This window comes from Monodon monoceros, unplaced genomic scaffold (assembly GCF_005190385.1).
Source record: "Monodon monoceros isolate NGI ecotype Baffin Bay Population unplaced genomic scaffold, NGI_Narwhal_1 Super_Scaffold_5, whole genome shotgun sequence".
In the NCBI taxonomy this organism is placed as follows: domain Eukaryota; kingdom Metazoa; phylum Chordata; class Mammalia; order Artiodactyla; family Monodontidae; genus Monodon; species Monodon monoceros.
This window is the reverse complement of record NW_021703782.1, coordinates 47,242,434-47,258,164: the sequence shown is the minus strand read 5'-3', so window position 1 is coordinate 47,258,164 and position 15,731 is coordinate 47,242,434. Positions and strand designations below refer to the sequence as shown.

General features: G+C 35.4%; 1 protein-coding gene across 3 annotated transcripts in view; it reads left to right on the top strand.

Moving 5' to 3' along the window:
- CNTLN (centlein) overlaps nt 1-15,731 on the top strand; it is a 336,853-nt gene that overhangs the window by 235,631 nt on the left and 85,491 nt on the right. For all 3 annotated transcript variants that reach the window (XM_029202570.1, XM_029202569.1, XM_029202571.1), the window contains exons 16-18: nt 602-776; nt 15,301-15,391; nt 15,473-15,696. In XM_029202570.1, coding sequence (XP_029058403.1) covers nt 602-776; nt 15,301-15,391; nt 15,473-15,696 — 490 coding nt within the window. The remainder of the gene's footprint in view (nt 1-601; nt 777-15,300; nt 15,392-15,472; nt 15,697-15,731) is intronic.

Below are 15,731 nucleotides of genomic sequence, written 5' to 3'. Positions count from 1 at the left end.
CTGTCTCCCCACCCCACTGGGCTGAAAGCTACCTGAGGGCAAGGAGTTTCATCTATTTTTTTTTTTTCACTCACCACTTTACCCTTGTGCCCAGAAAAGTGCCTGGTACATAGTTAGTGCTTAACAAGTATTATATTGAATGATGAATACCCATAAGAGATGGAACTAGATCAATTCATGAAAGGCTCAGAGATTCAGATTTTGTTCCAGACTAGGAGAAAACTTTCTTTTAGAAATATTAAAGCTTTCTGCCCTGGGTCAGAAAGTAGTGAGTGTTCCAACCCTGCAAGCATTAAAACATGTGCTTCCTGAGTTAACACTTGGAGAAATACTATAGAAGTGATGCTGCAAGCATGTGATATTAGATAATCTAACTTCTTGATGAGATTTTATAATTTTTAAAAATATATTTAAACTAATTTTCTCTCAATATATTTAGAGTAATTTTCTCTCTTAACGATGAGAACCAGTAAATGCCCAAATTAAACTTGTAGCTACCTATATAACCTGTGCTGTAATATTATTTGGTCTTGAACTTAAAGACATACGTTTAACAACTCTTCTTCTTGGGCTTTATATCCCCTCTTTTTTCCAAAATCAGTGATTCTGAAGCACAGACCTTAAAAAATTTGGGAACAGTTATTGTAGAAACATCCCAGAAAATAAGTCCTACAGAGGATAGAGGAGACCAGAAAGAAAGCCAAACAGAAAACAGCCAAATTCAAGGAAAAGAAATAGTACAAATATATCCAAATGTAGATGGAAAGACTCCAAAGGTATATCACAATTTTGCTTAATTATAAGCTATGTTTTTAATGTTATCTCATGCTTCATAACTTAAATCAATTTTTGTTGCCAGTGATTTAATTTAAATCCTTAAAAAATTGTTTCCTTTGGAATATACGGTGAAAATACTCACTTTTAAATAATTTTCAAGTACTAATTTAGTATAATCTTTTGCATAGATGAACATGGAAATAGATATAATTTTCCTGAATATAAATCTTAAGGTATTTATCTTTCAGCCAAAAAAAAATGAATGTGATAATAAGCTCATTGCTGTTTCCAGGTATATAAAATATATGAAAAGAGGAAATTTCTGTTTTTATATTAGCCTTCATGATAATAAATTATTTAGTCTGACTAAATTTTTAAATTTCTGATTTCTACGTAATGTATTTTATTCCCCAGCGTATTTTTTTTATTTTGCTGTTCAGATTTTTTTAAAATTTCAACCTAATGTATTTTATTCCCCAATATATTTTATTTTATTCTTTATTTTCTTTATTTTTATTTTTTCTAAAGTTTTATTTGCATGTTTGCAATTGAGATGCTTATTCTGTTTATGTCTTTTTTTTAACATATTAATTGGTGTATAATTCCTTTACAATGTTGTGTTAGTTTCTGCTGTATAATGAAGTTAATCAGCTACACGTATATATATATTCCCATATGCTATCCCTCTTGCGTCTCCCTCCCACGCTCCCTATCCCACACCTCTATGTGGTCACAAAGCACCGAGCTGATCTCCCTGTGCTATGAGACTGCTTCCCACTAGCTATCTGTTTTACATATGGTAGTGTATATATGTCAATGCAACTCTCTCACTTCATCCCATCTTACAGTTCCCCCTCCCTGTGTGCTCAAGTCCATTCTCTACGTCTGCGTCTTTATTCCTGTCCTGCCCCTATGTTCATCAGAACCTTTTTTTTTTTTTTTGAGACTCCATATATATGTGTTACCATACGGTATTTGATTTTCTCTTTCTGACTTATGACTTCACTCTGTATGACAGACGCTGGGTCCATCCACCTCACTACAAATAACTCCATTTCTTTCTTTGGCTGAGTAATATTCCACTGTATATATATATGCCACATCTTCCTTATCCATTCATCTGTCGATGGACATTTAGGTTGCTTCCATGTCCTGGCTATTGTAAATAGTGCTGCACTGAACATTGGGGTACATGTCTCTTTTTGAATTATGGTTTTCTCAGGGTATATGCCCAGTAGTGGGATTGCTGGGTCGTATGGTGGTTCTATTTTTAGTTTTTTAAGGAACCTCCATACTGTTCTCCATATTGGCTGTATCAATTTACATTCCCAGCAACAGTGCAGAAGCGTTCCCTTTTCTCCACACCCTCTCCAGCATTTATTGTTTCTAGACTTTTTGATGATGGCCATTCTGACCGGTGTGAGATGATACCTCATTGTAGTTTGAATTTGCATTTCTCTAATGATTAGTGATATTGACCATCCTTTTATGTGTTTGTTGGCAATCTGTATATATTCTTTGGAGAAAAGTCTATTTAGGTCTTCTGCCCATTTTTGGATGGGGTTGGTTGTTTTCTTAATATTGAGCTGCATGAGCTGCTTGTATATTTTGGAGATTAATCCTTTGTTAGTTGCTTCGTTTGCAAATATTTTCTCCCATTCTGAGGGTTGTCTTTTCATCTTGTTCAAGGTTTCCTTTGCTGTGCAAAAGCTTTTAAGCTTCATTAGGTCCCATTTGTTTGTTTTCATTTCCATTTCTCTAGGAGGTGGTCAAAAAGAATCTTGCTGTGATTTATGTCATAGAGTGTTCTGCCTATGTTTTCCTCTAAGAATTTGATAGTTTCTGGACTTACATTTAGTTCTTTAATCCATTTTCAGTTTATTTTTGTGTATGGTGTTAGGGTGTGCTTTAATTTCATTCTTTTACATGTATCTCTCCATTTTTCCCACTTATTGAAGAGGCTGTCTTTTCTCCATTGTATATTCTAGCCTCCTTTATTAAACATAAGGTGACCATATGTGCATGGGTTTATCTCTAGGCTTTCTATCCTGTTCCATTGATCTATATTTCTGTTTTTATACCAGTAACGTATTGTCTTGATTACTGTAGCTTTGTAGAATAGTCTGAAGTCAGGGAGCCTGATTCATCCAGCTTTGTTTTTCTTTCTCAAGATTGCTTTGGCTATTCGGGGTCTTCTGTGTTTCCATACAAATTGTAAATTTTTTTGTTCTTTTTCTGTGAAAAATGCTATGAGTAGTTTGATGGGGATTGCATTGAAGCTGTAGTTTGCTTTGGGTCTTATAGTCATTTTCACAATGTTGATTCTTTCAATGCAAGAACATGGTATATCTCTCCATCTGTATCGTCTTTAATTTCTTTGATCAGTGCCTTAAAGTTTTCTGCATACCAGTCTTTTGTCTCCTTAGGTAGGCTTATTCCTAGATATTTTATTCTTTTTGTTGCAGTGGTAAATGGGAGTGTGTTCTTAATTTCACTTTCAGATTTTTCATCATTAGTGTATAGGAATGCAAAAGATTTCTGTGCATTAATTTTGTATGCTGCTTCTTTCCCAAATTCATTGATTAGCTCTAGTAGTTTTCTGGTGGCATCTTTAGGATTTTCTATGTATAGTGTCATCTCATCAGCAAACAGTGACAGTTTTACTTCTTCTTTTCTGATTTGGATTCCTTTTATTTCTTTTTCTTCTCTGGTTGCTGTGGCTGAAAGTTCCAAAACTATGTTGAATAATAGTGGAAAGAGTGGGCAACCTTGTCTTGTTCCTGATCGTAGAGAAAATGGTTTCAGTTTTTCACCATTGAGAACGATGTTTGCTGTGGGTTTTTCATATATGGCCTTTATTATGTTGAGGTAAGTTCCCTCTATGCCTACTTTCTGTAGAGTTTTTATCATAATTGGATGTAGAATTTTGTCAAAGGCTTTTTCTACTTCTAATGAGATTATCATGGTTTTTTTTTAACATCTATTTTGGAGTATAATTGCTTTATACTCCTTTATGCTTTATAATTGCTTTATACTATTTTATATTGCTTTATGGTGTCTTAGTTTCTGCTTTATAACAAAGTGAAACAGTTATACATATACATATGATCCCATAGCTCTTCCCTCTTGCGTCTCCCTCCCTGTACCACCCCTCTAGGTCGTCACAAACCACAGAGCTGATCTCCCTGTGCTATGTGGCTGCTTCCCACTAGCTATCTATTTTACATTTGGTAGTGTATATATGTCCATGCCACTCTCTCACTTTCTCACAGCTTACCGTTCCCCGTCCCCATATCCTCAAGTCCGTTCTCTAGTAGGTCTGTGTCTTTATTCCCGTCTTCCACTAGGTTCCTCATGACTGTTTTTTTTCCTTAGATTCCATATATATGTGTTAGCATACGGTATTTGTTTTTCTCTTTCTGACTTACTTCACTCTGTATGACAGACTCTAGGTCCATCCACGTCACTACAAATAACTCAATTTCATTTCCTTTTACGGCTGAGTAATATTCCATTGTATATATGTGCCACATCTTCTTTATCCATCCATCTGCTGATGGATACTTAGGTTGCTTCCATGTTCTGGGTATTGTAAATAGAGCTGCAATGAACATTTTGGTACATGACTCTTTTTGAATTACGGTTTTCTCAGGATATATGCCCAGTAGTGGGATTGCTGGGTCATATGGTAGTTCTATTTGTAGTTTTTTAAGGAACCTCCATACTGTTCTCCATAGTGGCTGTATCAATTTACATTCCCATCAACAGTGCAAGAGTGTTCCCTTTTCTCCACACCCTCTCCAGCATGTATTGTTTCTAAAGTTTTTGATGATGGCCATTCTGACCAGTGTGAGATGATATCTCATTGTAGTTTTGATTTGCATTTCTCTAACGATTAATGATGTTGAGCATTCTTTCATGTGTTTGTTGGCAATCTGTATACTGTCTTTGGAGAAGTGTCTATTTAGGTCTTCTGCCCATTTTTGGATAGGGTTGTTTGCTTTTTTGTTACTTAGCTGCATGAGCTGCTTGTAAATTTTGGAGATTAATCCTTTGTCAGTTGCTTAATTTGCAAATATTTTCTCCCATTGTGAGGGTTGTCTTTTGGTCTTGTTTATGGTTTCCTTTTCTGTGCAAAAGCTTTTAAGTTTCATTAGGTCCCATTTGTTTATTTTTGTTTTTATTTCCATTTCTCTAGAAGGTGGGTCAAAAAGGATCTTGCTGTGATTTATGTCATAGAGTGTTCTGCCTATGTTTTCCTCTAAGAGTTTGATAGTTTCTGGCCTTACATTTAGGTCTTTAATCCATTTTGAGCTTATTTTTGTGTATGGTGTTAGGGAGTGTTCTAATTTCACACTTTTACTTGTACCTGTCCAGTTTTCCCAGCACCACTTATTGAAGAGGCTGTCTTTTCTCCATTGTATATTCTTACCTCCTTTATAAAAGATAAGGTGACCATATGTGCGTGGGTTTGTCTCTGGGCTTTCTGTCCTGTTCCATTGATCTATATTTCTGTTTTTGTGCCAGGACCATACTGTCTTGATTACTGTAGCTTTGCAGTATAGTCTGAAGTCAGGGAGCCTGATTCCTCCAGCTCCGTTTTTCGTTCTCAGGATTGCTTTGGCTATTCGGGGTCTTTTGTGTTTCCATACAAATTGTGAAAGTTTTTGTTCCAGTTCTGTGAAAAATGCCAGTGGTAGTTTGATAGGGATTGCATTGAATCTGTAGATTGCTTTGGGTAGTAGAGTGATTTTCACAATGTTGATTCTTCCAATTCAAGGGCATGATATATCTCTCCATCTATTTGTATCAACTTTAATTTCTTTCATCAGTGTCTTATAATTTTCTGCATACAGATCTTTTGTCTCCTTAGGTAGGTTTATTCCTAGATATTTTATTCTTTTTGTTGCAATGGTAAATGGGAGTGTTTTCTTGATTTCACTTTCAGATTTTTCATCATTAGTGTATAGGAATGCCAGAGATTTCTGTGCATTAATTTTGGATCCTGCTACTTTACCAAATGCATTGATTAGCTCTAGCAGTTTTCTGGTGGCATCTTTAGGATGCTCTATGTATAGTATCATGTCATCTGCAAACAGTGACAACTTTACTTCTTCTTTTCCGTTTTGGATTCCTTTTATTTCTTTTTCTTCTCTGATTGCTCTGGCTAGAAGTTCCAAAACTACGTTGAATAAGAGTGGTGAGAGTGGGCAACCTTGTCTTGTTCCTGATCTTAGTGGAAATGGTTTCAGTTTTTCACCATTAAGGACGGTATTGGCTCTGGGTTTGTCATATATGGCCTTTATTATGTTGAGTTAAGGTCCCTCTATGCCTGCTTTCTGCAGGGTTTTAACATAAATGGGTGTTGAATTTTGTCAAAAGCTTTCTCTGCATCTATTGAGATGATCATAATGTTTTTTTCCTTCAATTTGTTAATATGGTTTATAACATTGATTGATTTGCTTATATTGAAGAATCTTTGCATTCCTGGAAGAAACCCCACTTGATCATGGTGTATGATCCTTTTAATGTGCTGTTGGATTTTGTTTGCTAGTATTTTGTTGAGGATTTTTGCATCTATGTTCATCACTGATATTGGCCCATAGTTTTCTTTTTTTTTGACATCTTTGTCTGGTTTGGTTTCAGGGTGATGGTGGCCTCGTAGAATGAGTTTGGGAGTGTTCCTCCCTCTGCTATATTTTGGAAGAGTTTGAGAAGGATAGGTGTTAGCTCTTCTCTAAATGTTTGATAGAATTCGCCTCTGAAGCCATCTGGTCCTGGGCTTTTGTTTGTTGGAAGATTTCTAATCACAGTTTCAATTTCACTGCTTGTGATTGGTCTGTTTATATTTTCTATTTCTTCCTGGTTCAGCCTCGGAAGGCTGTGCTTTTCTAAGAATTTGTCCATTGTTTTGAGGTTGTCCATTTTATTGGCATATAGTTGCTTGTAGTAATCTCTTATGATCCTTTGTATTTCTGCAGTGTCAGCTGTAACTTCTTTTTCATTTCTAATTCTATTGATTTGAGTCTTCTCCCTTTTTTTCTTGATGTGTCGGGCTAATGGTATATCAATTTTGCTTATGTTCTCAAAGAACCAGCTTTTAGTTTTATTGATCTTTGCTATCGTTTCCTTCATTTCTTTTTCATTTATTTCTGATCTGATCTTATTGATTTTTTTCCTTCTGCTAACTTTGGGTTTTTTTGTTCTTCTTTCTAATTGCTTGAGGTGCAAGCTTAGGTTGTTTATTTGAGATTTTTCCTGCTTCATAAGGTAGGATTTTATTGCTATAAACTTCCCTCTTAAAACTGCTTTTCCTGCATCCCATAGGTTTTGGGTCGTTGTGTCTCCATTGTCATTTGTTTCTAGATATTTTTAGTTTTCCTCTTTGATTTCTTTAGTGATCACTTCGTTATTAAGTAGTGTATTGTTTAGCCTCCACGTGTTTGTTATTTCTATAGATCTTTTCCTGTAATTGATATGTAGTCTCATAGCGTTGTGGTTAGAAAAGATACTTGATACGATTTCAGTTTTCTTAAATTTACCAAAGCTTGATTTGTGACCAAAGATATGATCTATCCTGGAGAATGTTCTATGAGCACTTGAGAAAAATGTGTATTCTGTTGTTTTTGGATGGAATGTCCTATAAATATCAATTAAGTCCATCTTGTTTATTGTATCATTTAAAGCTTGTGTTTCCTTATTTATTTTCATTTTGGATGATCTGTCCATGGGTGAAAGTGGGGTGTTAAAGTCCCCTACTATGAATGCGTTACTGTCGATTTCCCCTTTTATGGCTCTTAGTATTTGCCTTATGTATTCAGGTGCTCCTATGTTGGGTGCATTAATATTTATAATTGTTATATCTTCTTCTTGGATCGATCCCATGATCATTATGTAGTGTCCTTCTTTATCTCTTATAATAGTCTTTATTTTAAAGTCTATGTTGTCTGATATGGGAATTGCTACTCCAGCTTTCTTCTGATTTCCATTTGCATGGAATATCTTTTTCCATGCCCTCACTTTCAGTCTGTATGTGTCCCTGGGTCTGAATTGGATCTCTTGTAGACAGCATATATATGGGTCTTGTTTTTGTATCCATTAGGCCAGTGTGTGTCTTTTGGTGGAAGCATTTAATCCATTTGCATTTAAGGTAATTATCGATATGTATGTTCCTATTCCCATTTTCTTAATTGTTTTGGGTTTGTTATTGTAGGTCTTTTCCTTCTCTTGTGTTTCTTGCCTAGAGAAGTTCCTTTAGCATTTGTTGTAAAGCTGGTTTGGTGGTGCTGAACTCTCTCAGCTTTTGCTTTTCTGTAAAGGTTTTAATTTCTCCATCAAATCTGAATGAGATCCATGCTGGGTAGAGTAATCTTGGTTTTAGGTTTTTCTCCTTCATCAGTTTAAATATGTCCTCTGAGTCCCTTCTGGCTTGCAGAGTTTCTGCTGAAAGATCAGCTGTTAACCTTATGGGGATTCCCTTCTGTGTTATTTGTTGTTTTTCCCTTGCTGCTTTTAATGTTTTCTTTGTATTTCATTTTTGATAGTTTGATTAATATGTGTCTTGGTGTGTTTCTCCTTGGATTTATCCTGTATGGGACTCTCTGTGCTTTTTGGACTTGATTAACTATTTCCTTTCCCATATTAGGGAAGTTTTCAACTATAATCTCTTTAAATATTTTCTCAGTCCCTTTCTTTTTCTCTTCTTCTTCTGGGACCCCTGTAATTCGAATGTTGGTGCATTTAATGTTGTCCTAGAGGTCTCTGAGACTGTCCTCAGATCTTTTCATTCTTTTTTCTTTATTCTGCTCTGCAGTAGTTATTTCCACTATTTTATCTTCCAGGTCACTTATCCGTTCTTCTGCCTGAGTTATTCTGCTATTGATCCCTTCTAGAGTATTTTAAGTTTCATTTATTGGGTTGTTCATTGTTGCTTGTTTCCTCTTTAGTTCTTCTAGGTCCTTGTTAAATGTTTCTTGCATTTTCTCTATTCTATTTCCAAGATTTTGGATCATCTTTACTATCATTATTCTGAATTTCTTTTCCAGGAAGAGTGCCTATTTCTTCTTCATTTTTTAGGTCTGGTGGGTTTTTACCTTGCTCCTTCATCTGGTGTGTGTTTTTCTGTCTGCTCATTTTGCTTATCTTACTGCGTTTGTGGTCTCCTTTTTGCAGGCTGCAGGTTCATAGTTCCGTTGTTTTTGGTGTCTGTCCCCAGTGGCTAAAGTTGATTCAGTGGTTTGTGTAGGCTTCCTGGTGGAGGGGACTAGTACCTGTGTCTGGTGGATGAGGCTGAATCTTATCTTTGTGCTGGGCAGGTCCAGGCCTGGTGGTGTGTTTTGGGGTGTCTGTGAACATAGTATGATTTTAGGCAGCCTCTCTGCTAATGGGTGGTGTTGTGTTCCTGTCTTGCTAGTTGTTTGGCATGTGGTGTCCAGCTATGGAGCTTGCTGGTCGTTGAGAGGAGGTGGGTCTTAACATTGAGATGGAGATCTCTGGGAGAGGTCTCATCGATTGATATTACACAGGGCCGGGACGTCTCTAGTGGACCAGTGTGCTGAACTTGGCACTCCCACATCAGAGGCTCAGGCCTAACACCCGGCCGGATCACCAAGACCCTGTCAGTCTCACGGCCAGGTATGTGGGGAGTTTCTTGCCTTTTCGGAAGCCTGAGGTCTTCTGCTAGTTTTCAGTAGGTGTTCTGTAGGAGTTGTTCCACATGTAGATGTATTTCTGATGTATTTGTGGGGAGGAAGGTGATCCCCTCCACATCTTACTCCACCATCTTGAAGCACCCCCCATCCCCATTATATTTTAAATCTTAAAATATTGACGTTCCAAAACAACTTATTCAATAATTCTTATCATTGATACATCATGTCATCAAAAGTTTTATCTATTCAATGTAAATCAGTGAAAAAATGAAAAAAGGTAATTTTATTTTGTTTAAAAAAAAAAGATTACCATTGAAGTAACGTATAAGGTTCTTTAAAAACCTAATTCAAAGTGTTTATTATTTGAGATCTGGCCAGAACTTTAGAGGAAAAAGTTCCAGGATGACAAAAGTTTATTTTAGTGACTACCATGATGAAGAAGTACCTGCTGATTGAGTGGTTGGTTGATAAATAGATTTTACAGAAAACTATTTTGTTATACATTATATTATTGTGAATTTTGTTTAGTTGCAGTCGATTTTGTGCAGCTTAATGAGTTTATAAATAAAAGGAACTCATAATTCTATTCATAAAACGAGTGTTAGTGTAAACTACTTTGAGTAGATCTGTGTACATTGTTGGCAGTCAGAAAGTAACAGTTGATCAAATTGTACCAATTGGGTTTGGGAAATAGTAGAACTTCTCCCTCACTCCAAAGGTAACCATTATCTTACCTTTAATCACTCCCCTTCTTTTCTTTATAATTTTATTTCTTCTAATATTATGGTTAATTTTGCCTGCTTTTGAACTTTATGGAATCTATATGGTATGTCTTCTTTTGGTTCTTGCCTTATTTTATTCAGTGTTATGTGGAGTTCATTCATTTTTTTTGTTGTATATAGTATTTCATTGTCCAAATATATCACAATTTATTTATCCATTCTATTGCTGAATTTTGGGTTGCTTCAGTTTGGATTTCTTGCAAATAATGTTGCAATGAATATTCTTGTAAATGTCTTCCACTGTACTGGTATGGACGTCTCTGTAATGAAATCCCTAGGGGGTAGAATTACTGCACCATAGACTATGTGTTTCTACGATTTTCGGTGATACTGCTATTTTCCAAAGTGTTGTACCCACCAACAGGCTGTAAACATTTTTACTGCTTCTCATCAACATTTGTTATGTTAGTCCTTCTTATCTCAGCCACTTTTATTTGTATGTTGAGGTATATCATTGTGGGTTTAGTTTACATTGTGTGATTACTAATAAAGTGTTGAATAATACTTTCTTACTATTATTGACCATTTGGAATTCCTCAGTGAATTGCTTCCCCAACTCTGTGCCATTTACAAATGAGTTGTCTGTCTTTTTCTTATTCATCTGTAGGAGTTCTTACATATGCTACATATGAGCCTTATGTTGATTATATACACTGTAGATATCTTGCCCTACTCCATGCTATGCCTTTTCACCCTTTTTATTGGAATCTTTTGGGGAATAGAACATCATAATTCTATTGTGGTCAAATTTAACAATTTTTTTCCTGTATGAATAACACTTTTTATGTTCTCTGTAATTATTTTTTACCTACTTCAACTTAGATATTTTTTATACTACTTGTTATCTTTTTCTATTTTATCTGATTTACTGTTTTGATTTTTATGTCTGTCTGGCATTGATTTTTGCATGTGATGAATGATAGGGATTAAGTTTTACACTTGGCCCCACTGTTCAACAGCACCAACTTTGCTGTAAATTACACATGCATATACGTGCAGGTATGTCTCTAGACTTTTTCTTCTGTTCCATCAGTATATTTATCTATACCATACTGTCTCATTAAGGTTATTGTATAGTACCCTTGATTTATAATAGAGCAAGTCTCCCACCTTGTTTTCTTTCAAGAGTCTCTTCAGTATTCTTGGTCCTTGGCTCTTTAGAATCAGCTTCTCACAAACAATCCTTTGGGATTTTGATAGGGACTCTATAAATATAAATTTAATAATAAAACTATGAGAAGACTCTGAAAGGTGGAGAGGAGACACACTGGGTAGGGATCTCAGCACTGAAAGAAGAACATGGTTGGTGACTTCTCTGGGTTTTCATTTTGCCTGATATATCCTGGCCTGGGTGCTGAAGAAACCTGCAACTTGGAAAGGCCAATTGGTTAGATGATAAAAGTCCCCTGTAAGACCCTGTTCTCTCTAGTCAAAGGACTAGGAAATGGACAGCCCAGTAAGATAGAAAACTTTTACACAATAACTGTACTACTCTAGCCGAACACCACAGAAAAAATTACAACCCTACAGCTACCCCCACCAGTAAAGATGTAGTGGGGAACCTACACTTTCACTCTCACCTGGCTATAAGAAGGCATCCCTCCTCCTTCTAACAGGGCCCAGTGAGGGGCCAATGGTAATGACTCCCTCAATTTATGTCATTAGAGACCACATGGGGAGCTGGACATCTACCTCTATCCAGCAATAAAGAGATGCCCCTTTTGTTTCCTAGCAGGGTTCCTCTAGATTTCAGAGGTGAAGTGCAGAAATTCGGACTTTCATTACCTCGCATATCTATAAAGCCTCCCACACCCTCTGCACTGTCAAGAGAGGCCAAGTTAGGAGCAGAAACAAAGTCCTGCTCCATTTCCCAACCAGGGTGGTATTAGCAGAGGTCTGTGGGGAGCCTGAACTTTCACCCCCACCAAGAGTAATGAGGTGCCCCTCCCCAACCAGGGTGTCAGCAGAGACTGGACTTCTATCCCCAACTGGCGGTAATGAGGTGGTCCTCCTTGCCCCATGAGTGTGGCATCAGAGGAAGCCTGCTAAAACAAAAGATTTAAATAAGATATGGAGTCTTGAAACATAATACCCAAAATGTCCAGGATATAACTGAAAATCACTCATTATACCTAGCAACCAGGAACACCTCAACTTGCATGAAAAAAAGGAAACAACAGAAGGTAACAGCAAGATGACATAGACAATCAGATTATATGACAGCACTTTAAAGTAGCTGTCATTAAAAATGCTTCAACAAGCATTTACAAACAGGTTTGAAACAAATGAAAAAATAGAACATCTCAAGAATGAAATAGAAATTCTCATCAATGAAATAGAATATATAAAAAAGAACCAAATGGGAAATTAACCAAAAAATAAGATAACTATTTTGTGTCTGCCCCACAGAGGATGTCATCATTCCCCACCACTCAATTTGATGTCAAGACTGGTGACACCAAACACCCACCAAGAGGGGAAGAAAGGTTTAATACTTACATGATGGAATATAGAACTTAGAAGTGGCTCCACAAGTATGAAAAACAACTGATTTTTGAAAAGTGTGCAAAAGCAGTTCAATAGAGGAAGGATAGTCTTTTCAACAAATAGTGCTGGAACAATTGGAGATCCCTAGGCAAAAAAAAAATAAACCTATACCTAAACCTCACACCTTATGCAGAAATTAACTTGAAATAGCTCACAGATATAAGTGTAAAACAAATTATAAAACTTTCAGAAGGAACCATAAGAGAAAATCTCTGGGAGTTAAGACTTGCTGAAGAGTTTTTAGACATGTTATCAAAAGCATGATCCCTAAAAGAAAACATCAAATTTTGACTTCATCAAAAATTAAGAACTTTTGCTTTGTGAAAGACCCTATTAAGAGGATTAAAAAGACATACTACAGACTGGGAGGAAGTATTTATAAATCATATATTTGACAAAGCACTGATCTCTTGAATATGTAAGGATTTTGTTGAAGCTCAACAGTAGAAAATCAAACAATCCAAGGAGAAAACAGGCAAAAGACATGAACAGACATTTCACTGAAAAGAATAAATGTATGGCAAGTACGCACACATAAAGACATTCAACATCATTAACCATTAGGGAAATGCAGATTAAGACCCTGATGAGATACACATCTGTTAGAACACCTAAAATAAAAAATAGCGACAATACCAAGTGCTAACAAGGATGCAGAGAAACTGGATCTCTTATGCAGTGCTTGTGTGAATATAAAGTGGTATAGCACTCTGGGAAGCAGTAGGCAGTTTCTTTAGAAAAAAAATATTAATCATATGCTTACCATACAACCCAGCTCTCTCACTCTTGGACACTTATAGAAATGAAAATTTATGTTTACCTAAAAAACTTGTACATGAATGGTCATAACAGCTTTATTTTTAATAGCTAAAAACTGCAACAACCAAAATTTTCTTTAATAGCTGAATGGTTAATCAAACTATGATACATCGATACCATAGAATACTACCCAGCAATAAAAAAGGTACAGGCTATTGCTATATACAGTGCCCTAGCTTTGTGACTTCAAATTTCTCATCTGGAGCTGGGGCCTAGGCTTTCTTTCCTTTCCTCCTATATTCTGCTTTGGTATTTAAATTGAATTTCAAGGTCACAAGGGATTATGAGTTGTCCTATATTTTGTTAGCCACTTTGCTTGTCACTTGTCTCTCTGGATTCTTTTTTTTTTTCGCTGCACCACACGGCTTGTGGGATCTTAGTCCCTGAGATTGAACCTGGGCCCCCAGCAGTGAAAGCCTGGAATCATAACCACTGGACCGCCAGGGAAATCCCTCTGAATTCTTGCTTTACTTTATTTTTGGCCTCAGAATTTCCCTTAACACTTTGTCATGTTTAAAACATGCTTTAAGTGTGCTTCCTTCAAAAGTATAAGAATATTTCTGGATTTCTGATCAATAATAATACTGGAAATGGAAGCCTCTTTTTTATTTTAGGTCCAGTTAATTTGATATCAAGTCTGGTAACTAATATTGGTAATTTGATAGTTCTATTTTGGATCTTTTTATAGTGGTAGATACATGACCAGTGCATAATATTAACTGAATCTTAATAAGGGAATGAAACATTTAAAAATATATCTTATATACTGGTCCTGAAGACAAGTTCAAATGAGATATTTAATGAAACATAGTTCGTTTAAAGGAAAGTAATTCGTTTAAAGGAAAACCCTATCTTAGTTAGAAGTTTCTGGTATTTGTGTTAATAAATCAGTTCTATTACTTTAGGGCCATGCCTTATGTATAATATAGTATAGTTTATATATCTGTTGATATAAAATATATGGCTCGTTGTCAAAGTAACATTTGGTCAAATTTATTTTTTCCTTCCATTTTTATATGTTCCTGAATTGGGTTGTTTGAAAAAAATTCCTTTTTTTAAAGAAATAGTTTTCTAGGTTGATATTTTTCCTGTTTCCCGGGCAATAAATTCTTAAACAAAACAACATATTTTATTATTAGGATTTATAATATTGTGAAACATATTCCTATTTAAGTTTTTGTTTTGGGAAAGCTTTTATAGATCGGTGAAACAGTTTGGAACAAAAGTCAACATGGCTTCATTTTATTTAGTCTCAGTGTGTTGGAATGTCATGAGGAAAAGATACAGATTCAAGGAAAGTTACTTTATTTTCATCAACATTATTTTAGCTTCATTTGTAAGAAGGGATTTATCATTCTACAATGGAGAACAGTATTTGAGAAAAGGAACTAGAGTCCCAGAGAATACATTATTAAATATAGTTATTTTATTTTTGTCACTTTTACTATTTTTACTCCTAGCTTTGTAAACTGTTCATAGGTTAAATTTCTACTACTTTTGGGTTCATTTTTGTATTTTTATCTTCTACCTGCTAGGTCAACGTTAGTGCACGTATTATGTTCATTTATGAGTTCTTGGCATCAATTATAGAATTTTATTGTCCAGACTTATTTTTTAACTCTGCACAAATATGTTTTTAAGTAAAGAAATATTGTATACTATGTTGGTTCACTTGAAATTGTTATTGAGTAATAATCTAATTTTTATGAAACTTTCAAATTTAGAATTATTTTCACAAGAATGCCAAAAAACCAACTTTTCAAAAGAAGAATAGTAATATTCAAAAGAGTTCACATACGACAGGTCCTACCAGAGGTAAGAATACATACGAAATTAACAATGTCTTTTTAATTTAATGAGATTTTTAAAAAAATTATTAACATTCTTTTTGTATAGTTAACAGAGAAAACTGGAAAAATATAACGGCCCAGAAGTCAAATAGCAGTATTATTTTATTACGAGAACGTATAGTATCCTTGCAACAACAGAACAGTGTACTTTTGAATGCCAAAAAAGCAGCAGAACTGTCTATTAAAGAATATAAAGAAGTCAATGAAAAGCTCCTTCACCAGCAGCAAGTGTCTGATCAGCGGTTTCAAACAAGCAGACAGACAATAAAGGTAAAGGAAACGTTACAAATAAATTCCAGTAGACT